This window comes from Platalea leucorodia (genome assembly GCF_965183815.1).
Source record: "Platalea leucorodia genome assembly, chromosome: 2".
Classification (NCBI taxonomy): domain Eukaryota; kingdom Metazoa; phylum Chordata; class Aves; order Pelecaniformes; family Threskiornithidae; genus Platalea; species Platalea leucorodia.
Genome location: NC_138824.1, coordinates 90063670 through 90089274, shown reverse-complemented (window position 1 = coordinate 90089274; position 25605 = coordinate 90063670). Strand labels below are relative to the sequence as shown.

Here is a 25605-nt window from a genome sequence, read left to right as displayed (position 1 = left end):
GCAAACACTACAAAGCTGATCTTCAACATTTGTGAGGATATCCATATATAGCCATTTTTATATCAGTATGTTAGACTGCAACAAAGAAAAAACCCGATCTGTTGGGCATAAAATATTAAGCTTGCAACTTCTTAGATAATATGAAAGGGTTTTACCCTCTGGGTTGATCTGTGGTTCAAATCGTTCACATGTCACTGCTGTCAAATCTCCAGGATTCAGACTCCAGATTCCAACTCCTTCTGCAGCTCCTGCTGCCATAGCAGCTCCTAGAGCTGTTGTTTCAGGCATTGACGGCTTTACTGAAGTAAATCACAGAGAAGGCCATGATGATTTTTTAATGAAAGTCACCCTGATGACATCAGAACTAAAGCTTTACATATATACCTAGAATGAGAAATATTTTCTACAACTGCTATATGCTTCCTTTATGTTTACCAACTGCAAACCTCATTCTATTGCCATTCACATGGTTATGAGGCTAACTTCACCTCTGAGTCATCCAAGTCTTTGAAATATCTCAAATCACTACTTCCTTCAAGACTGAATCATGCAATTGCCCATTTTCATACCACATGCAGGGCTGCTGACCTCAACCATCAGTTTCCTTAGAGTACTCCTGTTAATAATATATTATTTTTTTGTCTTCTCCCTCTCTCCTCAAAGCAGTGGTCATTGGCTAAGTTATCAGTCTTGTTCCCATCTTCTAGATACTGTGTTATTAAAAACATTTATATGTAGAAAAGGCATCTTAAAAGAGGTTACACACCTGTACTTACTAGCTTGTTTGCCGTCCACAGATGTTATAGAGGACCATCCCACCCCTCAGATGTCAATGGTACATCTGTTCCATTAACTCTAGAACTGCTTGCTTCTCTGCTTCAGGCAGAGGATCATTTAAAATCTGATTTCATTATCACATCCTTTCATCTGCTAACTATGCATATGCTCTGATAGTATGAGCCTTGTGTATTATGTATTATTAAAGGCAAGCTATAATATCTCTAGAGTTAAAAACTTTCCACTGAAGTGTCTTACATTTATGCATAAGAGATAACATGGTGTTTTTCTAAATTCTTTTCTAGGGGCTGCGTATTAGGCAAGATTATTACATTTATGCAGCAAATTATCAGTCTTCAGTATAGATGAAGATGTATAATATCCTGATGTTACTCAGTGACACACTGCATCCTTAAGAATGTTAATGTATAGCTTACAATACTTGGCAACTTGGTTCTGCTATAGGTGTTAAAACACGTCTTCAGAAGGATGCATCCTTTTCACTGACACTGAAATGCTCCAGGTTTCAAGTGAGGTCTTTAAAGAGCTTTAGTCTATTGAAACACATCCTTCAAAAGCTAAAAAACCTTTTTATTATTCTAGGGGGCTTCTGTGAAAGAAGTGTTACATGATCATTTCTAAAATGGCTGCATTGCTGTTAGATCAGAATAATGGTATTGTAAACTTCCATTTGACTCAGAAAGGAACAATCCCACTAGGGTTTGTATTTCATATTATGCATGACAAGAAAACCGGTTGCAAGATTCCCACTTTTGTTGTAACCTCTATTCCCGTCTTCATTGTTGCTGTGGGAGGAAACAGAATGGACAATGTGTTTTGTGGGTCTTCTTTTACATTGTAAATGAAATCAAAGGTTTGTGCAGGCAAAGGGAACCGAAAAAAGGGTATTTGCTATTTGCTGAAACGCAAGAGCAAAACATGAGCGTTGGAGGTGCAAAGCTCTGATTTATCTCTGAGCAAGATTCTTAGGGCCAACATGTTGGTGGAGAGCGTTAATTTCACTGATTTTAAAATTGTTAGATGCTTAGAAATCGATATGACAACTTTAAAGTTCAATACAATTGTAGTGCTGTAATATTTCAACACAAGAAATAAGTTGGTGATTCTCTGTGAAAGTGAATCTCAAAACTGGATGCAAGATCTAAAAACTTTTTCTGAAAAAACCCCCAACATTCTCAAACAGTAGCAAAAGACCAGCAACAACAACACAGACAGACATCCAATTTGCCCTCATTAGCTGTTGCAAACCAACGTTGTTTTCAGCTTTAAAAGGACAATAGGAGTTGTAATTTCATCTTACCTACTGGAATACAGAGAATGTCTGATTGGAGTTGCATGAGGACTTTGTTATTGGTCATTCCTCCATCTACTTGTAACTGATTTAGTGGTATCCCACAGTCCTTGTTCATGGCATCTAAAATCTTAAGTAAGAGCAATATATGTTATGATTTAATTGCAGAGAAATCCATGATGCCCCCTGAGTGTAAAATACTGATAATTCAGCATTCGCTGGAGTGTTAAGTAGATAATTCCCCGCCCCTATATATCAAAAGGGCAAAACAGAGGTAGTGACAACACAGTTTTGTTTAATATATGGCAAAGGCATTCTATTTATTACAGAAATCCTAGTGTAGGAGATGTTTCTCCTCTGATGCTCTGTATCTAGCCTATGTGTTGCTTATATGGTCTCAGAAGAAGAATTTTGAAGAAAAGCTGATGACAACTAAAACATTTATCAAAGTTAACAAAGGAAGAAGTAATACTAAATGGAGTCCTTCAGCTGATTACAGTTTGTCTAGATACTTTCTCTAATTTGATGCATTAAAGAATTGAAAAATTAAAACGTTTGAACTGGCAATCTGGAAGACACTTCAATAGGAACTGCTGAATGTTGAACTGTTTTGAAAGAGCAGCTTCTTGAAATATTTTCAATTAGCTGTTGAAAATTGAGAATTTTACATTACATGAGATAGACTGCAAAAACAAACTGTTAGTGTAATTTTTTGTAAAATTATTTTTCCTTCTTTTGGGCACAGTGGAGAGCTGTAAATAAATGTAAAGAACAAAAAAATTGTAGGTTTGTAAGGCAGTAAAAACTATATGGAGATGAGTTGTCCAGTAGGTTCTACCCATTCCCAGAAAGTAAGTCAGCAAGGTCCCTTGCCAGAAAATCTTTAAAGGAACTAAAAGAACTGCCACAGGATAAAGAATGGTTAAAAATTAGAAGGTAAGAGTAAAAGGCCAGTTTTCATGGTGGCAGCATCTGTCTATGGGCCTGCACTGTTCAATACATTAGAAATAACCTGGAAAAGAGGACTCACAGCACAGCAGCAAAGTTTGCTGGCAGTGTTAAGCTAGTACTGCTCCCCACCACTTACTTTCTTCACACGTATCATCTTACAGTTGTCTATGCTGATTTCATCTGCCATTTTTACCATTCAGGACTTCAACAGTGCCTCATAATCTCAGCTTTACATACACATACTGTTGGATGCTCTGGCTTTGTTTATCACTGTGCAAGAGCATGCTGGACCATACTATGCACTCAGTAGAGATTAAAAAAATGAAAAGAATGCTAGAAATCAGGAAGGGATGAAGGAATAAAACAAATCATGATCATGCTGCTGCTGTCTCTATTGTACTGAGGTTGGATGAAGAGCAAGGTATCCAAGTATGCAAGTTTTGTCTAATGACAGCATTGTACAGCTCTTAGAACTGAAAAATTGCTTGTTTTTCCATAATGCCTTCTGGAAGAAAAAACGTAAGAAGTGTCATCTGCCTGCACAAGGAAGGAGCTTTTTGGATAACACGGAACAGAGACTTAGAAGGATTGGATGGCACAATAAACCAAACAAAAAATACAATGACAATGAAATTTGAGGGTTTTCCTGAAAGATACAAAAGACTTCAATTTTAACTGGAATTAAAACAAAAGAACTTTTTTTCTGACAAGACAGAACTAACAATGTATCTTTGAAAAATGAACATATATTTTATCTGTCACTAGGACTTAATCTGTTAATTTAAGCATGTCCAGAGACCTAATCAGGCACTCCTGTCATTGTGATAACAGCACACTGACTAAAGTATGAGGAAGTATTAGATCTGTTCAAACAGTTAACTTCACCCTCACTCAGTCTGAGAGCTTTAATCCCCTCCCTGCTGCTCCCAGCCACATGCCCTGTCTCTTGTTCTGACATTTGCTACACCCCTCTGCAAGGCAGCTGAGGTCATTAATCCAGCAGAAAAATAGCCCAGCAAAAAGAGGGATAACTTTCTGCTGGAAAGTTCATTGAGCTGTCACATGAGAGGGAATGGTTGGGAGGAGGGACAAGGAAAGAGAGGAGCAGACAACAAACTAGACTATCAGTTCAGTTCCCTGTAACTTTACCCTGACTTCTAGTACCAGAATTAGAGATATATGCTACTTCCAAGCTCCTTCACAACTTTCTGAGGACTCAGAGGCTGTTAGCATAGCTTCAAAAGCAGACGCCTGGGTGAAATTTCTGTCTTTTTCCACATGAGTACTCTGTTCTATGTCACTACAGAAACAGCAAGCTGTTTTCCTCCTCTCACACAGTTTTAGCTGGGTGTTATTTTAAAACGCAATATGTTTAAATAACAGCAGTTTAAAAACATGCAATCAAATTAAGGTTTGACTGTTATCCTTTGGGGTCTAGGAATTGCATTTTCTCCTGTATTTGTATGGAACACAGGGAACGTAAATTGATAGTAGATGGTCATATAAAGATTCTAATGCTCAGAACATACTGACATCAACCCCTTTGATTTGGTTGGAGGATTCATTTCTTCTGTGAGAATTTAGGTTTGCTGTTGTGGAATGCTAGCTAAGGCAATGCAAGATGTAATGGGCTGGAAGCGAATCCAGATTTCCCTTGGTATGTTTGCTGCTGTCTTGCTTTAACTCATTTTTGTTCTTGTGTACCGAAAGCCACATAAGCCATCTCCATCACAGCAGAAAATATAAAATGTAGTCTCCTATGTTGTAGAACTAACGCAACTTTTTAGTTATGGCACTGGCCTTGTAATTTTAATGTTTCTATGGTCTGCCTCTCAAAATATTCACAAAATCTGTTCACCTTATTTTAAGTGCTGATAAAAAGCTGGATTGCCACAAAATAATGTACCACCCAACCAGATCATTGTAGCTAAGTCCACAGGAACAATTTTTAAACTTTAGCACCACGTAAGAAAAGAATAGCATTCAAGTACGATATAAAGCATATGATTAATCTTTGTTAAATCTTTTCAATCCTCTCTTCCTGAAGAGCTACAGTCCCTGTTATCATACTAATTTACGATTAACTTAGGACTCAATTTGCCTTTACCTCTCGTGTTTGAAAGCAGACTGCTTCTAATGCAGCAAAGGCGATGTGGTTTTTATTTGTAAACTGAGTAAGGCCACAGATAATACTGTTGAAGAGAAAAAAAAACCAAACAGTTAGGACATACTTCTTTACCAGATATACACCATTACTTCAGACATAGGCCTTCTAATTCAAAGCTCATGCAGTTCTGTTGTTTGATATAAAAAAGTTTGTTTCTCTTTAATCTAAACTCTCTCATCCCTGTTATCCTGACAAACATGCTTTCAGTGTTCAATCAATACAATTGCCATAAGTTAAAATTGTATTGCCAATCTGCATGCAAATGGGTGCATATTCACCCCTACACAGACACACACACATACACACGCAAAATTCTAGTATTCCTTTAAGAAAAGGAAATGTATGATTGAGGCTGATTTTTCTTTAAAAAATCATATCACCTACCACTAAAATCTTAATAAATTCTCTAGTGCTTTGATTTCTTAAGGAAAAGCCCAGCTGGATCAGTGCTGTGCTCTAAATGCTCAAAATTGTTTTCAGATCTATTCTGATCATTAGTTGCTTCTGCACCTTCAGAGAGATTTTTGGATATGGATATTATGCTACATCTAACCATGAGTAAGCTGAATTCTGTCAATGTATTCTGAACTGCAGAGCAAATAATCATGCTTTTATTCTATTTCAACATGTGAGGAATAGTAGCGTACTACACAGAAATGCTGCTATATTTGGTGCTGGATACATGCAAGTTCAAAGATATTAAAGGACATTTTTAGTTGTTGCCATTCCAAAGATCAGCTTTTAACAGTTAAAAAGTTAAGCACTGTGATCTGAAAAACTGTAAAAACATCTAACAATGATTTTTTTCTTTCTTACATAGAAATAGCCTCTAAGTTCTAAAGATGCAACTACTCAAAACCTTGGGAACTAGATATTCTTTAAGATTTCTTTTTTCATTTTAGGAAAGTTATTTCATATTTAAATTTGTTATGCTTCTGTGACTCCCATGGCATGTTGCGATTCCAGCAACAGTAGGCAAGCTCACAATAGCAGAAAAGACAAATAGAAGGTTATTCTTTGAACTAGTAGTTCTAACTAGTACCAGCTAGTTAAGTCTTAAGAACCAGGAAAGGGACTGGAAGGAGAGGAGAAAAGAGTGTTCAATAGACTGGAAAGAAAGCTGGACGTAAGGGGCAGGAGAGGGAGGAAAACTGAGGAGGAATTAAGTAGCCTGTATCATTTGAGACAGTGAATGCAGTGGCCATGGGAAACTGAGCTCAGAAAAACTAATCAGCACTGAATTCTTCACTTTCTACTTTTGTTGCCTGACAGCTCACAGGTATTCAGACCTCCTCTTTCTCTTTAGTGATATGAAAATCCTTTCAGAACCAGAAATGAGTGAAGGGAAAAAGCTGGCCCTGTTAGTGGCAAGAATGATAGAACTATCTTGTACTTGTCTTCTGAAATGCACAACCCAGCCCAAATGTTTTCCCTGCTTCCCACCTCCTTTTTTTTGGAGGCGAGAGGGAGAGGATGGTGAGTAGCTGAGCTAGCTAATCCTTCTTCTCCCAGTAGCAGTTGCTGTTTTGAACAGACTCAATACAAAAGAGAAACACAGTAGTTGCTTGAAGATATCACAGAGAATGATGTATCCAGACACATCACAGGAACAAAAAGAACAATTTTGTATACCTGGAAGGACTAGTGATAGTATTTGTAGAATCATTAAATCTCCCTGCAAATGCAGCATTTAGTCAGATCCTTACCCCCTTGCACTGGGTTCCCAGTATGGTGCATACAGTCCTGAGAATGCTGGCACAAAGTAGCAGCCATAAGAAGTCCCCACTTCTGCAGCCAGTTTTTCTAATGCACACACACAAACAGTCTTCACTTAGCTTTTCACAACTGAACCAACACTTAAATATGACAATTAAAGGTCTTATTATTTAAATAGGGAAAACATTCAAAATACGTTAGGTAGCTACAAAAATAATCAAGCCACATACAATTAGAAAATATACCTAACTCTGGCACTCTGCTCCTCATTAACTAGTTGTCCATTTGCAACAATGTGAATGGAAGATGGGGCATAGGGCATTGTGTGAAATGTAAAATGAAAAATCAAAACTGAAAACCAAAATCGTGTACTCGATATTCTGACCTAGATTCTGTGAGGTCTTCAAAGGGTATCCTGTGGGTAAAGAATGCAACCTTCAAAGCAGTCCAAAAGGTCACACTTTACGTGCATTTAAGTCAAGGCAAGCAAGTGAAACTGGATCAAGACCAAAGGGAGTTAAAAACTAAATTTCCATTAATTTCAAATGGATTTAGAGGTCTAAATTCTCAGCTTACGTATATAATCACAAGGCCAGCTATAAGGAAATCTGAAGTTTCTTAATATCTGAGTAATAACTTTGGGTACCTGAACTCCCCAATATTAAAGTATTTGTAATTTTTAAAATTATATTAAAACATCTAGAACTGCCATGGAAGTAATGCTAATGTGCAGCTCCTTCCTATAACAAGAAAGGAAAGTACTTTTTTTCTGCTTTTGTAAATTTCTTCCGTTTGCATTGATCTGAGAAGCACAGCAATAGAGGAGAGAGGTAGGAAAACTTATTCAAAAAATCTTTTTAAAATGGTACTTTTATACAGAATCCACTTAAAAAAGGAGTGAAGACAGAAGGAGCAAGGAAGGACATGTTCAGGGAAACAAGAAAAGATGACGAAGTCTCACATGACTTTAACAACACTGACAAGATTAAAGTTCTTGAGACTCAAATCTTCCAAAGGTCTACTCAAACTTTTGAAGCCAACAGGTACTGTAGTGTTTCAACAGCTGGCTAATTCATGTCACAGTAGTTTATATTCTTCTGTATGATCTGCAAAGTTTTCTTATAGAAAAACAGACTGACATTTTAAGTTTTTGCTTAGTCTTTGAAGTTTTACATAAAATTTGAATTCTAAATTTTTCCACCTTTGAATAAGATATCAAATTATTAAAAATATGTAATGAATTGCTTTTTAATCCTAAATCTCATTAAATCAGTCACTTTCAAACTGTTACAGTTGAATGCTTCCAACATTTTCTCCTTTTTCAGTTTGATATATTCCTAGTTTCTATAATGTCACACACCTGCTTGTTTCAGTTCAGCTCCAGCAGAAAACATCAGCTACCCAAATGCTAAAGGATTACTATATTCTTAGCCAAAACGGATTACCATCCTTCACAATTCATTTAAGAGGCAGCTTTGCAAACTGAAGTCCCTAACTCAATGGATATGAAGCCTTCTACATAAATTGTTGCATATGTAGGGCCTCAGATTCTCATGTTTATGACAGCAATGAATATGTAGGTTTAGGATCAAATATGCTCTGGGTTCTTTAATAGAGACTTAAATACTCTTGGCTCTGGAAAATTCAATATTGTATGAAACGAGGAAATGCACTGTAAGTATAGTATCTTCCCGAATATCTGCTTGCTAGGGAAACTACTAAAAAGTACAGATTGTAACAGAATAAAGCTGACAAAGGGTTTCAAAGACTGTATTGATATGCTGTATGAAATAAATATATCAACGAACAGTGATTTCATGGATGCAAAACAAATTGTTCAAACACAGCAAAATATATGCATCTTCCAGCTTTTCTTTACTTCAACATTTTGAGCTTTCATTCAACATTAGAGACACCAAGACATTGGAAAAGAAAACTTAAAAAACTGAACAGCTCCAAATTGTGAATACTCACCAACTTCCTGTGAAGTCTTAACGATACCTAGATTGTCCCTCAGCCAACGAACAACAGCACCAGCTATTGCAACAGATCCCTGAAGGAAACAAAATCATTACAACATTAGGGGACAACAACTGGTAGCTTTGTGTTCCTTTTTAGAAGACTGGAGCGGAGGGGTAGCTGTGGCCTCCAATTGCAGGCTGACAGTCACAGCCTAAAGCACTCCCAAGAATGCTCACAAACCACAAGATTCTTGGCAGCTGGAGACTGCCATGTAAAAATGGCAGCCTGTTACACAGGCTCCATGAAGAAAAGGTGCGTATTGCATGATTTTTTCCATGGACGGGAGTTACCATGACATTTCCTAAGCAGTCTTCTTGTCTCTCTAATTTAGTCATGAGGTCCAGTAGCCTCAGCCTTCTTTTTCTGACAAATTAAGATTTTTATGCTTTGATTTATAAAACCAAGACTGATTAGACATAATCAGTCTAAACACAAATGCCCAGACAGACAGAAGATTTAGGCACTTGCATTTGCCAGCCAATTACTCTGTCCCTTCAGCAAATGGCCCTGAATGGCTCCATCATATCACAGATGAACGGCATGGCGCCCACCTCACTCCAAAGTCCAAATGGACTTCTCTACAAGACAGTCTCAAGTCTATTAGACTAAGCCTCGAGTAAAACAGGAGCAGCATTATATTTTCATTCAAAGCCATTGCTAGAAGGAGCAGGGTTTTTTCTAACCAGCTAGCTATTACAGTTACAAGATATGGGTTCAATTAAAAGAAAAGGCTGAATCCACGTTTCTTGCCTCTCTGGAAAGTGTCTCAACCAGCAGACTGTGGATGATTCTAGCATGGAAACAGGAGAAAGAACACTTAATATCTTCCATTGATGCCATGTATTCAGACAATATCATTAAAGACAGAGATGAGGAAGAAGCAAAGTATACATACACATGTTTCAGCACGCAGAAATACAAACCACTCTCAAGACAGTTCCAGTTTAAGAACATGGGTTAAAACTAAAACAAATACCTCACACACCTGCACAAAATGAAACCCCCAAAGTTTGCCAGAACATGGCAAATGCAAGATAAACTTTCCTTAGGGAAAGAAAAGGAAAAGAACACATCCTCCCATGTCCTATTAAAGGACTGTAAGCTACAAACTATTCTCCAAGTGAAGAAAATCCTGTGTGTTGTCTTTGTCTGCTTCACATGGAAAACATAGGCTCTCTACAAAAGCTCAATGGCAGCAGAGGATTCAGTATGAGTGTTTCGAGAATAACTATTAGATCAAGCCCACTAAGCAACACAGATGGAACAATAATCATTCTAGTGAACCTGATGAGGCTTTGGTGCCAAATAGGTGCTCAGCTGATCTGTGTTTCAGAAGCAGAGCTTTAGAACAATGAATCCTGAAGTAAAAATAGTAGTAGATAGTAAAAGATAGTAAAAATCCAATTTTCTACAGAATTTGGATGTCCTCAAAGTTGTGTGGAGAACTGAGGAACTAAATTCTGGAAGTAGGCACCTAAGTCTTAGTAGGTAAAAAAAGCTCAATTGTTAGAGGATTCTTGTCCCAGAAATTTGATTCAGATTTTTAAAAGTTAGAAGAAAAATCCATTAGAATGAAATAAAAACAAAAACATTTAGTCATGCCTTTTATTATGAGAGGATAACTGAAACAGTAGTACTTTTTTCCCTCTTTTTTAAATGCAGTTTTAGTGTAAAAATTTTTCTTTTTTATTTATTTATAACGTTTATTAAAGATTTGAAAGACTGTGTAAAAGAAAAAATGTTTTAGCCATCATGCCCTAAAAATATAAAACCACACATAAGCCTTGAAGCACACAAGCTATAACACAAAGCTATTTTGATTTCCATGCAACTGAAGATAACATAAGGATACTGGAAAACAGAAGTAAACAGGAACACGTATCACTAGAAGAAGGAAGAAATTACTGTACTTACCTCTAGTGCATAACAAACAGGTTTGTCTCTGCCCAGTTTGTAAGCTATTGTGGTTAGAAGACCATGTTCAGAAAACACAGCCTAAATGAGAAAAGGGGAAAGAAAAGGTAAAGCATGGACAGAGGCAGAAAATATTTAAATAACTATATTCAAATTATAATAAACAAGAGACAAAACCTTCACTGGAAAAAAAATTAAATATGGAAAGTTTAAACAAAGTAAATTATCAGTCACTCTAAATAAACACCTAAGATAGAACCCTCAGACTGCTGGTGTTAATTCTTGTTTCCACAAGCTCTCTCAGATCTTTCCAGCCTCCTCATAGCAAGGAATTAGGAGTCTTTAGAAGGAGATGTGAATGAGAAGGAAGCAAAAGCTTTGCATTATTTATTCAACTACGACTACAAAGAAACAATGGGAGAAAATGAAGGGAAGAAATAAAATAGCCACGACAAGGAGAAAAGCATGTGGTTAAGTAACAACACTCCACACTTCTGGGTGAGGTTAAGAAACATATACAACGAAAGAGCAAGAAACTTGCTATGGAAAGTTCTTTTTGGAAACTTAAGGAGCTAGGAAACAAAGTCTTACTGAAACACCTTGAACAAATTATTACTTTCTATTCTTTCAGATTTCAGTATGCACTTTTCCTTACCTCTAGCAATATGATTGTTGCTAATAAGTTTAAGAAAGGCTAATATAGAGCTGCAGTCAAGAACTTAAATAAAGATCGTAAAAGTAAAGTGAACAACCAGAAAATGCAACTGACCTTCTGACCTGTATTGCACAGCAAGAAGCACCCTGTCCCATACCTAGCATGAAAGCAAAGGAAAGTTAAAACCAGGATGTTTAAAGAATAACCTGTTACTGCAACTCATGAATCCAACTCCCCTGTGGAGAATCAAGACACCACTTTTTACCCCTTGAAGGTTATGTTACCAATAACTCATGACAAAACCATTGTCAAAAAGCTGATTTAAATGCAGCCTGCAGCTGAAAAATCTAGTCCCGCACCTCTGTCTCTGGCTATTTCTTGTATAATACTTGAGCAAGGAGCAGATATGGCTGAAAACTAAGTGTGAATTCCTCTTTGGTGGCAGTGTTTACCTACTTCAATTTAAGCTGCTTATGAAGCTACTTTATAAAATAAATATTTCACAATATTAAATTCAAGCTTTTAAAGTGGAAAATTGAAAGAAAATTGAAAATAAACTGTTACTGTCACAAGGAAGAGGGTTTTCTTTAAACATATTAAGTTCAAAAATTTCTAAAAATGGCATGCTTCTCATTTGAAGACCACATCACATGTATGTGTGCATACACACACATATAAGGACACAGTTTAATAAAAGGAGGACAAAATACATATAATCCACTCTAACTTATTCTAAGAAATTTTGAGTTCCCTATCTTTTTAATACCCTGAAAATTAATAGCTTAAAATAGTACTGAGGAAGTCTTCAGTTATATTTGGAGAGAAAAAGGGTAAAGCAGTAACGCAAATAGGTTAAAAGAATCTCACTTTGACCTTTTGGTTTAGCTGGATTGTTTTCAAAAGGTCTCTCGTGTTATAGAAGTGTTTGTTATAAAAATACTTTGTAACAATATTACTTAGAACTGTGTTTGTTTTATTAAACTAGAAGGCCACTAACCATTAAATTTGTGTATAAATATAAAAGTGAAGGTTAATTAGCAACAAATATAGATTAATGTGTAATTAAATCTGTGAAAGTCCAATACTGTGTATATACCTACATGCTCAGTTAAGCACACGGTTGTAAATGGAACAGTAAGTCATTTAAGCAGAGAGCTTTTCCTGAAATGAATGTTTGATTACACCACTTGCCTGATTTAACTGATCAGCTATTTTAAACAAGGGACACTAAGAGGCTGAGAAATAGGAAAAAAAACAAATGTAAAATTCTACACACTGAGCTTGACACAGAAGCAAAACTAAGCACCGCAGCTGAAATGAACCTTTCCCATCCAGCAATGCTGCGGTTTTTTTGTCATTCAAGTCTATGCAATCTAACTCACACGGTCTGTATTTGCTTAACTTCAGGTCACAATTTAAATGATACTGCAACTGTTTTAATCTGTATTTTGGAGAATTTTAAAACGAAAAACCTCTTGTCACACAGATATTTCCTCACAGTGACTTTGTTCCAAAATATAACTCACAAACCATTTAACTTTAATATGTTGACTGTTTTAGATAAAAGTCAGGACACTGTTTACTTTGTAGGTCAACACAGTCAAAAGGTAGAGCTGTAGTTATGCGGCAACTACAAAAGCACTTGGCAGTTAGCATGAAAGAGAACATAATACTAAAAAGAGAACTAATACTAAAAAGAACAAAATACTAAATAAACGTACTGTTTATCTTACAACTTTCATAATAACTTACGTATTTTTTGCCTGCCCGTCTTGAAAACACATTTGCCCAACAAGAGCAGCAGACTGGTCACCCAAGCACTGAAAAAAGGCATTTTTTTTTTAGCAAATGTCTGCACATGAATCACATGCATGAAAAAGGAACATGAACAGATATATTTAACTATGATCTATTAGGAGCATGCAGGTAACTGAAAGTGAGGAAAAATCTATAAAGACAACGTGTGTTTTTTATTACTCTTCCCTTCACAAGAACTGCAAATGAAATGTGTCATGCTATTTATGGTGGACAATTTAAAGAAATCAAAATCAAAATTTACTATCTTTATGCATGTTGTATTGGAAAAAGCTGAGAATCTGCCCCACATTTCTGGATTATGTATATACTGAACTCCTTTTATATATAAAGCAGAGCTTGCTTCCATTTTGTGATGTTACTCGTTTACTTAGAGACCCCAAATTTCCAACAGCACTACCCACATGCATTAAAGCTGTCAGCTGTATTTCCACAGCCAGACCTTAGCTTAATAATGAAGAACCTAATCAACTAATAATTCAATTTCAAAAAACATCAGCTTAATTTGTAGCAGGATTCACCCATCTCAAAGCTTTTTCCAGTGAAGATATGTTCATGCAGTATCAGGTTCTCATGCCAGAACCTGAGTTGAAGTAGGACTTACCCCAGAAATTGGTACACCTGTCAAAGCTCCAGATTTCTGATTCGCAAAAAGAGAAAGAAAAGCTCCAAATTAGCTCTCTATGACTACAGTCTAAGGCAATGAAAAAGAAGCTAAACTTGTAATGCTCAAAGGAAAACAAAGAAGGGTCACGTAAGCAACACAGTTCAGTTCAGGTGTCCATTGAACATCAGCTTAGTGCAGCTCATGCGTAAAACACTAAAAAATAGAGAGCGGGAAATTTACAGGTATATTTTATGTCACCTCAACAATTCTTAACATAAATTTTGCTGAAATCATAGTGTACGGAAAATTAGGTTCAGTGTAACCTGTGCAGTCAGTGTCAAGTGCAAAATGCAAGGTGAAAAAATGGTGCAGTGACTAGAAAAAAACATGATCGTGATGACACACTAAGCAAAGACAGATGCCTCATTTTAAGATACAGCATTTTAAGTCTCATATAGAATTTCTTCCAAACACTACCACGTAGTTTTTCAGTTGCATTCTTGCAATAGGTAACATAAGAAATTTATATCATGCCATTTTTTACTTCTTTCTTTAAATTGTTTGTGCAATTGTGAAAACGCATTTTCAGTGAAGCCAGGCAAGTGTATTTCCAATCTGAATCTTTTTTTCTTTAATTCTCATTTTAATTAACTGGATTTAAGGTAATTGAGTTTATAAGTGCACTAAAAACCCCTGCATGAATCTGAGGTTTCACTATAATAGAATGAATATTTGTAGGCAGAATGGCCCACTTTTCTCATTTATAAAATGAGACAGCCAACATTTATTAGCCAGTAGCTGTATTTTTTACTTCACTATAAAAACAAATACTGAACAGCCTGCAAATAAAGGCAAATGCATACATCAAGATTACATTTTAGAAACAACTTTGTCATGAACTCTAATTGTAATATCTCAAATTTGGAAATACCCACCAAATTTATTGGTCTAGAAAGTGTGCTTTTACTAATCCTTAAACCAATGGAAATGCACAGTATCTGAACAGAATGAATAAGATATAGGTGGTCAGCCTAATGGAAGCCTCTACTCACCAGGCTAGGACAGATTTTCTACAGTCAGCAAAAGGAAGAAAAAGAAAAAAAAAATGGAAGGAAAAGGGAAGAGAAACAAAAATTCACATTTAAAGTGACCAGCTATTCTGTTTCAGTTGCCAGGTAGTATCTTTTTCCATTCACCTTACTCATTCAGCTTAATACAACTCACTCTCATCTGACATTCACAAAGTCAGCAACGACTTCTAGTGGCATTTCCATTAACAGATTAGCAAAAATACTTACATTTCAGGCAAGTTAGAGTTATATTTTAAATAAAAATCTCATAACTTGTCTTAATTACAAAATGCCTATATGTTCTCAGTAAACAATAGGGCAAACTGCCAGGAAAAAGAATGCAAAATCACAACATCCAGTTTATCTGATTCTGAAGCTTTTAAGAATAAATTAGATGCCACTGTATCAGAAGAGTTGGTGCTGCATCAAAGCAAACTTGAAACCTCAGCCCCATGATAACAATTAATGATTTACTTCTAAGTAATATTCACAGCTGCACTGGAAGCAGTGTGATTAAAAAGACATCACAATATTCCAAAATATTTTTTTCACTGAGTGCTATGTAAATATAAAGGGCAAGAGGAGTTTATTTTTCAAAAAGAAGGCAATCTAAGTTGTCACTTGTAACTTTCCAGTTCACAGAAACTGACTAATCTTGCCTTCAGTTATGTGGAAATAAGACATTACACATCTTATCCAGTCGTCCTAGTTCATGAAGGCTTCTGTAGCGATTTTCATCTCTTCTTTTAAATTGTACCAGAAGTAAAAATATTGTGCTCTAATAACAGCAATCTCATTCTTTTAATCTACTGATTATACCTTGCATTCTGATGGGTAGTTTCTAAATCAATAAGTAATTGTAATAAACAAACAAAATGTTTATCCTTATCGAAAACGTCTCCCATTTTGTTTTGTCTATTTGACACTTAAAAGAGAAAACAACAGATATTCAACTTCATATAATATTACACAACAGTAGATAATGACATACTAATCATAAATCAAACAATACTCATCTAGAAAAAGCCATTAGTCTTAATCTATGGAAATTCTGTCAAATTTATATTGATATAGTTATTACAAGATTAACTTCACACACAAGAAAACATACCATCAGGCCATAAATCTCAGAGGAGCTTCGTACTTTTGGAAGTATTTCCATAGGAATATCAAAGAACCTGAACACAATACAAAATGATTTATACATGTGGTCAGTGCTAAATCAGAAAGCATTTTGCAATTATTTTCTTAAATAAGTTTAAGCTGTAAAGAAAAAAAAATAAAAGCAATTTCTGGGGTTTAATCCATCATGTGTTTTTCTACTTGTGACAGTAGGTGAGACTGAATTATGGGGTAAAACAGCATATATTTGAATATTTTGAAGACATACCCAACTCTTTCATGTGGGAAGTCATTCCTCTTCCAACAATATCTTTATAATAATTGTTATTAATAAATTTAAATTTAAATAGAGACACTATCATTGTAACTGCCTTACAAATTTGATTAAGGAATAAAGAAACTATTAAATGTTTCCATGAACCAGTCTTCCACCTACAGAAAAAATCAAGGCTCTGCTACTTTTAATTAATCCAGACAGTTGTAATTTGGACGTCTGGAGAACAATGAATCTTAATTGTTAATGTTAACAGTAAATACAACAGTATGATCTTAGTCTAGATAAGAGATTCTTACTATTAAATGAGTTTCTTTACACATCACTTATAGAATCTATTTAAATAACAGTATTACTGAAGAACTGAGCTTACTGGCAGAGCTCAGGATCCCATTCCAAGGAATGAATGTTGAACAACATTGTTCTACTGGCATTGGTTACATCTGTACAGTGAACACCTCCATTCTTTCCACCTGTCAAACTCTGAACAAAAAAAAATATCAACAGTATTTGCCAAGAAAAGATACAGGTTTACTTCAACCAATTAATTACAAAAGAGATTTTTTTACATTCACAAAGCTTTCAGCTTGGGACTGAGGATTTTGATAATTCTGCAAAAAATTAAAGAGGCAGATTTGATATAGTGGAAAAAAGGCATGAGAGAGGTAATAAAGGTACAGCAGTACCTCCTGGGTTCTTATATTGCAAAGGTGGCTAATACATCTTTCTAAAGTCCCAGATTTTTCCAAAAGCATGAGCAAAATTTTACAGCAACCTATAAATGGTAAACTACATATAAGCATCTACAAAAAAAATATAGTGATACAGGGACAGTACAAGTTCATCTTGCAGGGAACTTTAATGGAATTTCTTTAGTGGCTTGTATTGACATCACTGTGTGATCAGTGGGCATCATGTGTCATAGTACTTTGCACAGAAATTTGCATGACATGAAATTCATTTTAAAAAGAGTAATAATAAACTCACAAATACATACCCATATAAGCCATGAATCAATAGTCCCAAACATAGCTCTTCCATCATCAACTGCTTGCCTAATCTCTTCCACATTATCCAAAAGCCATCGAAGTTTCACTGCACTAAAATAAGTGCTAAGTGGAAGACCAGTCCTAAACTGTAAAATAAAAAAAAATCATTTAAAGACCATGCAAGTATCTTTTCCATGAATACTGTAATTATATATAAAAATGGTGATAGTAAGTGAAAAACCAAAGACACAAAACTCAGAGAAATGACACAAGCTTGTTATTTAAATAAGTACTAAGCATACAATACACAAGTCTGAAAATATCAAAACCAAATGACCAATGCATTAATGGACAAAGATCAAAGCTGATCTAAATGCAGTTCAAAGACCATTTACGTGGCAATAATTGTTTGCAGAAGTCCTGTCTTATCTAGGATATCTCCATATGACTAGACAGCAAATAATGTCAATAAAAATGAGCAGCACAGCACAGGAAAGATGGAATTTGTATTCTGCTAGAACTTAAAAATCAAATAAGTTTATATGCTTTTTGACAACCATTTCCTGGCTGAAAATACATAATATATAAAATATATAATATTTATACAATCAATCGAGGAAAATATAAATCAAATAATTATGACACCTTTTTGCAAACTTTTTTTTTTGCAAATTGTTATATATATACCCATATAAAAAAAAAAGAATGAATTTGCTCTTTATAAAATATCTTCCCAGTTCTCAGCTCGGTTGCAATTAATTTCAATATTAAGGCATAAGATGAGAAAGGATAATATATTTCACATTAATAAATTATTTTCCAAACAGTTTTTTCCTACTTGCTCTTAATTTTTGTGTGTGATGTTTACTTATCAGTGGATAGGTAGCAGGTGATTAAGTCTCACTAACGATTACCCATTTAACTTCTCTACTGCGATATGTAAGGAGTGTTAACCACTTATTTTGAGGAAAATAAACATTTTCCAGTCTCAGATCTGTAGTATAGTATTATGCACATTTTTTATTATGTAACAAGCTAAGAAGGGACTAGACGCTACAACTGACTTACTTTGTTTTGTGGAATTTTAAGCACGCATCTCCAAAACGTTACGTACTGTAGCAATAATAGTTCAGCTACTATTTAAATGTTCTGGAATATCTCTTACCTTAAAAAAGGCTTTGTTCTTTCCTGGAATTCTTTTAAGAAGCCGTTCAACTGTTGACTGGGTTCTCAGGTCAAGCCACACTAAAAACACGAATGAAATTAACTGATCAACTGATTTAATAAATGAAAAGTGATATGTACAAGCTTCTTCTACAAAACTAGAGCTCTTGCTGTTAAATTCCTGTATTTATTTTTAGCTTTTCATGTAGTTGAAAGAATATTGTATTGCCATTGTATTTTTAATGCACTGTTGTAAAAATTAAAAATGGTTAGATAAACTCATTTGATTTAGAAGAACAAATGATTTGAGAAATCAAACAGGATTTTCCACATAATAGGATATATACTTTTCTCTACCAGAGCATAAGCAAATGACTAATACTACTTTACTTTGTTTACAGCAGATGACTGTCATTAAACTAGGAGGTTAAAACAAATAGCAGGTTGATTATTTACTATTTCTATGAAAACTTTGAACTGAAGTGCTATGTCAGAGTTACCAAGGTACAGCTGGTCTTAAAATAAAGATATAAACAATACATATTTGAATATAGAAGTCCTGATTTTTCAGTGATACTATGCTAAACTAAATCTGGTACTTGACATGGCCTAAAAGAGCAAATCTAGACAATTACCATTTCTCAGCTGACATAATCTGAAAAGCCAAGGTAAGTTAAAAATAAAATTCCAAATGCCTTAAATTCATTACACCTACTTAAAGTAAAATCAAAAGCATCCTGAAAATTCAGTAAGCTCTTTCATTTAAAAGAAAGTGACTGGGCATAAGTCAGAGCTTCATTACATGCCAGGGATGTACAAACCCCCTCAGGAACGCTGTTTTTTGTTAAAAGTCCATAAAGCAATTTATTAAGTATTAAGTAATAATTTTAACAGAATAGGCTTTTTTTAACTGCACTGGTGTATACAAACACACAGCTTATGACACAGATATAAAAAAATCAAAGAAGTTAGTAGGCTAGGCCACAATGAGATCTGCACAGGAAACCAGGAAAGCATTTTTCTACAACACGGTCATTTTATGATATTACATATTCAGAAAGTATAGTAGTTACCAATAGCATTATAAAGAGGTTCTCCAGTTGTCTTGTCCCAAACCACTGTCGTTTCTCTCTGATTGCTGACTCCGATGGCTTCAGGACAAAATAGAAAGAAGTATCCTTTTCAGAAGGTTTGTTTTCCCCTTTTAGGGGGTGAGGAGGGGAAGGGAGAGGTGGAGAGGAGGGAGGAACAGGTAAGGAGAAGAGGAAAGCAAATGGCAAATAAAAAGCTTCCAACTTTTTCATGTTATAATCTAGAAATAACTTCTAAAAACTCATCATTCAACTTTTGCTGCTTAACCTATGTGCTCTAAATCTCTCTTTTTTGCCACAGAGACAGCAACACCACTAATAGGGAAACTACCTTTTCCCAGTAAGTCCTAATTTAAATTTCAGAATGCCTTCATTCATCACTTGTCTCTGTGATTTTGCAAGATTAGGTTAAGTCTACTTTGTAGATTTTGCATTGCTAATATACACGAAGGACTTATTTTCTCATTATTCCTCCCAAACAAACTGCTCTCAACTCCAATTTAACATTTTCTTTGAGGCCAGCACATACTGCCACCTTTCTATTTATTGACTTAAAAACTAGAGAATGTGACTTGCTCAACCATGAGTATGTTAAAGCCCTCAGTTACCCTTAAGTACTAGGAATACCTTTTATGTTAGTGATGTCTATGTTCAGTTGTTGCAGTTTCTCACAGGCCTTTTCCACACATTCATGGACAGACTTTAATATTTCCTTTGGATCTTGTTCCACCCATCTTTAACAAACAGTAAACACCAGTTAATAAAAAGACAAAAAATAACCTTTAGGGAAAAAAAGAAATTCCAGTCTGAAAAACCAGCTGAGCATTTTGACACAATCATAACTACAAAGTATGTTTTACATATCTAGAAAAAGTGTAAAGAATTTCAAACCCATTTTAAACAGTAAGCTGTATTTTCACAACAAAACCATCTGCAGAAAACAAAGAATTTTGTTTTGTTTTATTCTATACAGAGGGCTTTGGCAGCACATGGTAGGTCAGCTAAGAACAAACAAACAAAAAAACACCTCAGAGAACAAACTAAGCAATTTCTATGGACTAAGCTGAAGACTGATTAAATTGTAAAAATGACCAGCTTTACCACTTTAAATGAGACTTTAAGTCTCGTTTAAACTTTAGTTTTAAACTTTAAAGTTTCAGCTTTAAATACGTTAATGAGTGGTCAGAGTAAAACACTAAGTATTTTTAGTTTACGTAACTCAGAGCATGTACCAGAAATGCAATGTGGGGTTTTTATGCCATTTTTCCTACCACACAGTCTTTTATAGCAGATACTATGCTCGTAATAATTATTAATCAACTTCAGTTTTGATCATTCATAGATAAAAATACATAAGTTCTACCAAAATGTAGACAAACAAATAAAAAAACACGAAAAATTCATACCCTTCTTTAGGGAATTTCTGCTGTATCTCAACTTGATGGTGACTCAAGAGCTCTGCTGTTTTCGCATTAAAAACCTGTGAATAAATTACACAACAGAATTTTCTATGAACACAGATGCTTAAGCAACAACAAATTAATATTTATTCTTTTGAAAAATACAGTGCCAGAATAATTAATAGTCATTTTCTATCAACCCAAATATCCATATAACCTGGGTTCAGATATACGAATTTTTGTAATTAAGGTGAGTAAAGAATATTTTGGTAAGCTTTGCTGTCAGTTATAACTGCTTTTTTTTTCTTGATGGATTGGGAAAATTTTTTCTTGTGGAGGTTGTAGAAATTAAACTAATGATGCATTTTAGAACGTACCTCTCGGTAAAATACCCACTGCTACGCATAATAACATTTCTTTAGTTCCTGCTCTGATACTCTAATGCCAGAGCTATGCCTTTTCTTGGGCTAGCTCACTTTTAGGAGGAGTGATTTTGAAAGACAGACGATCACATGTAGTTTAGAAATCACAGAAAGGACCAAACTGTGAAGAAAGAAAAAGCACCTAGGCAGAACCCGGTTTGTTTCAGAACAAACTACAAATACAGAGCTCATGAACAATCTGACAAGAAAAGAATGTCACTGCAGCAATACAATACATTAAAAAAGCAAAGAACATGCAGAAAATTGACTTAGATTTGGATATACTACAATAAAAAACAGCAGAGTAGAGAATCCTGAGGACTATACTAATGGCTGTTCTTACGGAATAGTAAGTTAGAGGCTCTGCCTTGCGGTAGAAGCTCAGCTAGAATACACAATGATCTTCATTCACCATCAGTGGCCTGTTTCCAAAAGCAATCTACTGTGGCCAAGCTAAGATGAAACCCAGTAAATCATCCAACTTAATTATACAATGAGTAATCCAGCATAACTGACTGGGCAATGATGACACTCCTGTGAAAATGGCTCTTTCTCACTAGCACCATGCAGAATCTTTTGCTTGAAGAATGTTCAGGGACCTAGAAAGAAAATCTAGCAGCAGACTCCGGTGAACTGCAGAACATGCCAGTAGGACATCGTCCTATCTTTTCATGGCAAGCAGAGGACGGTCAGAGTTAGAAACCACTCTTGTGATAAGGGTACAAAATTCAGTTATACCCATCCACTCTCTAGGATACAACTGAATCTCTTCTAGACTTTCTTCGCAATGGTCTCTTCTCATTCCACAAATTTTAGGAATTTCTCTTAAAGCCTTTAATCCATAAACTCTTGATTTCACTTAGATAGTACAGTTTACTCTGAAACTAACAGAACAATTCTGACAAAGAGCAGATGAAGTTCTGTTCTCCAGTTTCTTTGAAACCTTAAAGTGTATCTTTAGAGTGAAACTTTGAAGTTTAGAAACATTCTAGTTATATATTAGGATCATAGAATAATTCCGGCTGAAAGGGACCTTGAGAGATCTCTAGTACAACCTCCTGCTCAAAGCAGGGTCAGCTATGAGATTAGACCAGGTTGCTCAAGGACTTTTTCTAGGCAGGTCTTGAAAACCTCCATAGATGGAAACAGCACAACCTCTCCGAAAAATACTAAAAGCTAATTTTTCCCCTCCACTCCCCAGAAAATAAGTCTTAAAAAGGTACATTTGTTGTTTTCTGTTATCAGTTGGAAAGATTGCATAGAAAAAGCACCACTGTATTCTTTTTACCATATTTGCTTCTGTGTTTCATCTACCAGCTCAGGGTTGACATGAAGCTATCCTAATGGAAGGGTAAGCTCTGCCAGTACTGCATGCTTGGAAGGAATTAGTATAATGGGATACAGGTCTTAAAACGCTATGCAACATAGTTAATAGGAGATATCAAGTTTTGCATGTATGCAGCCAGATTTTTTTTTACGTGAAATTGCCTTTCTGCCAAAAGCATAGTAACATTTACTAAGTTTTTATAATAAAGGTAGAAAGATAGAAGACTTTTTATTGAACCTGTATGTATCTGACCTACTAACAATGTTAAATACCATGCGGTAATCATTCACCATTAATCATTCAGTATTCCTTGAGACAGAGGGCAGTGCATAAGGATTCCTACTGTTAGCAGGAAATAATTACAGATTGAGTTAGACAAGGTCATTCCTTGAATCTGGAGCGTGTGACCTGCAGACAATAAAGGGTGATGCTCTAGCATGGCAAGGCTTTTTGCCTCCTTCTAAGCAAGCTGTTCTGACAGCAATAAATTCTCAACAGAAGCAATAACACTACAAATGCATAGATTTTTCATGTCCATAGAGAAGAACTAGGTAAACACGTTCTCCTAATCCATCACAAACAAAACCACAAGCTTCTGACATCCTCAACAAAGCAGCAGACACTCCCTGTACCTCAGGGCAAGGGATTAAAAAGTTTCACTGAGAACAATACCATGTTCTACAGTGATAAACAGAATTCTGATACACGAAAGGATGCCAAACATAAATGAGTCATTACATTTAAACCTAGAAGACGATAAACAAAATAAGGAATAAATAGAACAAATGGGACCTCCCCTCCTTCCCTGCCCTCTCTCCCCCCAAAAAAACCTGTTGCCAACAAAACCCCCAAGCACTCTTTGTTTCTCTCAGTGACAGTGGTGGGAGAGAGAAATAGGTAACAATGAGTAATTCAGATAAGGTCAATACTTTCCTGTTGAAACAGGTTTGAAGTGTATTTCTGTCACTGCTTTCCTTCCTTTCATATTCATTAAGACCTGGTTCCAGTTTATGATACTGATCTCTCACTTTTTGTAGGGGGGGAAAAAAAGCCAAAGTCAGTTTTGCCCTAATTTTATCAGCAGTAGTCACAGAATTGTATAGGCTATTTGGACATGTAGAGCTATCTTGAACAGAGATGATTTGATGAGACAGTGAAAACCACCAGATATGTACTGAATTCTCTGGTGAGAGATTAAAGAAAAGGAATAAATAACACTCTCCTTCCACTCCGAACAAATTATCATACAAAGAATTAGAGCTTGAGCCTTGAATTTCAGAGTGAAGGAGAGAAGAAAGACCTACTTAGCTATGCTGTATGTAAACAAGCAGACAATCACAAGGGCTGATCAGTTAATTCAAGATCTTTATAGGGTCTCTAATATAATACATGACATCATATGAAAGGGTGCAAACAGTTGCATGGTATTACATTGAGCCTTTATCATCTTAGTGGAAAAGAATTCAGATCAACCAGTCTAACAGTCTTCAGTGAATGAAAAGAAATATGAGACAAACAGAAACATGAGGCTTATGGAAATTATGCAAAAAGCTGCACAGCTGAAAAGACAATAGTGAAAACATAGATTTTAGATGTAATTTTTCATTACTCTTAAGCTTTGTCACGTAACCCTGCCTGCAGAAAAGCTACTTCTGTTAGCTTATGCTGTATCTTCATGAGTTTCTGTTAAGCTGGAACAGCTATGGCTTTGAGGCAAACAAGCTCAGAGCTGGAGTTCTGAAATTGCATTGAAATCAACCCAACTGGGCGATGGATGACAGACGATCAATAATTAAACCTTTGGCATTTAACTAGGATTAGCAGGCAGTCAGAATTTATAAATAAGCACAGTTTAACAAGTCACCTAGAAATTGTCTTGCTTGGAAGGCTCCTGATGAACAGACCTCCCTCCTCCCTCAAGGAGGTGCTTATGATGATGGGAATAAAAAGCAGAACTACAATGTATTTTAAGTAATAAAAGCCAAGAGTTAGGGAAAAATTAAAATGTTTTCTATATTTTTAACCCTTCTTGTAGCTATACAATCAAGTTTTGCTTTTTCCCAAAAGGTCATGTTACTTCAGTAGAGGGGTGAAATGGATTCCCCTCTGAAGCTCAATGGGTACTAAGTTTTCCTTATCTAAAACCAGTTTTTGTTTACTGAAAAGAATGGTTACAGTGTGATACAGCTTTATTTGAATGTTTCTTCTGGAAATGCAGTAAAGAAAGAAAGAAATATTCCACTGAGGTGGAAAAAAAATTCTCTGTGGCTGACTGACAAACTTAGAACCTGAAGTATATGTACTTCACTGAATATTTTCATTCTTGCTGTTCCTAGATAAAACGCCAGAAAGACTTTACTCAGCAAATACCTTTAAGAGATCAGGCAGTGGTTCAGCCGGCCATTAGCTCCTGATCGCAAGACTTTTAGCAAAAGAAGTTACAACGGATTTTTATTATATGATTCTTGAATAAAACAGTGGAACATGAGAGATGCAAGTATTTGACGAAAATCTTTGGGAAAACATGTAGACCAGAATTTAGTCATCTGGGTACACTTGTTTAGGCTACTTAATTTATTTTCCTGCCTGATATCTTTAAGAAAATGTGCCTTAAGCAATGGCACTGGTACTCAAAGCACCACGCTCTCCCTGGTAACTCTGAATCTGCTATCCAGGTTCAACCCAACTTAACAGAAAAGTTGAGATCTCAAAAACAATTACAGTTTATTTTGCAAAAGCAAGTAGCTTAGCAAAGAAAAGATCAAAATTAGGGTCCCCAGAGGGTAAAACTACAGCATAAGCTAAAACTG

The 25605-nt window shown here is 35.5% G+C and overlaps 1 protein-coding gene across 3 annotated transcripts in view; it reads right to left on the bottom strand.

The window, feature by feature from the left end:
- Positions 1–25605, bottom strand: part of GK (glycerol kinase) — a gene marked incomplete at both ends in the record, with an annotated part of 34683 nt that overhangs the window by 5636 nt on the left and 3442 nt on the right. For 2 of the 3 annotated variants that reach the window (XM_082304910.1, XM_082304908.1), the window contains 16 exons: positions 156–299; positions 2099–2219; positions 5148–5232; positions 6914–7010; positions 8898–8976; positions 10860–10940; positions 11629–11671; positions 13267–13334; positions 13934–13969; positions 16106–16184; positions 16776–16885; positions 17400–17537; positions 18557–18636; positions 19629–19706; positions 20274–20380; positions 21053–21126. In XM_082304910.1, coding sequence (XP_082161036.1) covers positions 156–299; positions 2099–2219; positions 5148–5232; positions 6914–7010; positions 8898–8976; positions 10860–10940; positions 11629–11671; positions 13267–13334; positions 13934–13969; positions 16106–16184; positions 16776–16885; positions 17400–17537; positions 18557–18636; positions 19629–19706; positions 20274–20380; positions 21053–21126 — 1420 coding nt within the window. The remainder of the gene's footprint in view (positions 1–155; positions 300–2098; positions 2220–5147; positions 5233–6913; positions 7011–8897; positions 8977–10859; positions 10941–11628; positions 11672–13266; positions 13335–13933; positions 13970–16105; positions 16185–16775; positions 16886–17399; positions 17538–18556; positions 18637–19628; positions 19707–20273; positions 20381–21052; positions 21127–25605) is intronic. The other variant, XM_082304909.1, reaches the window with a different exon arrangement.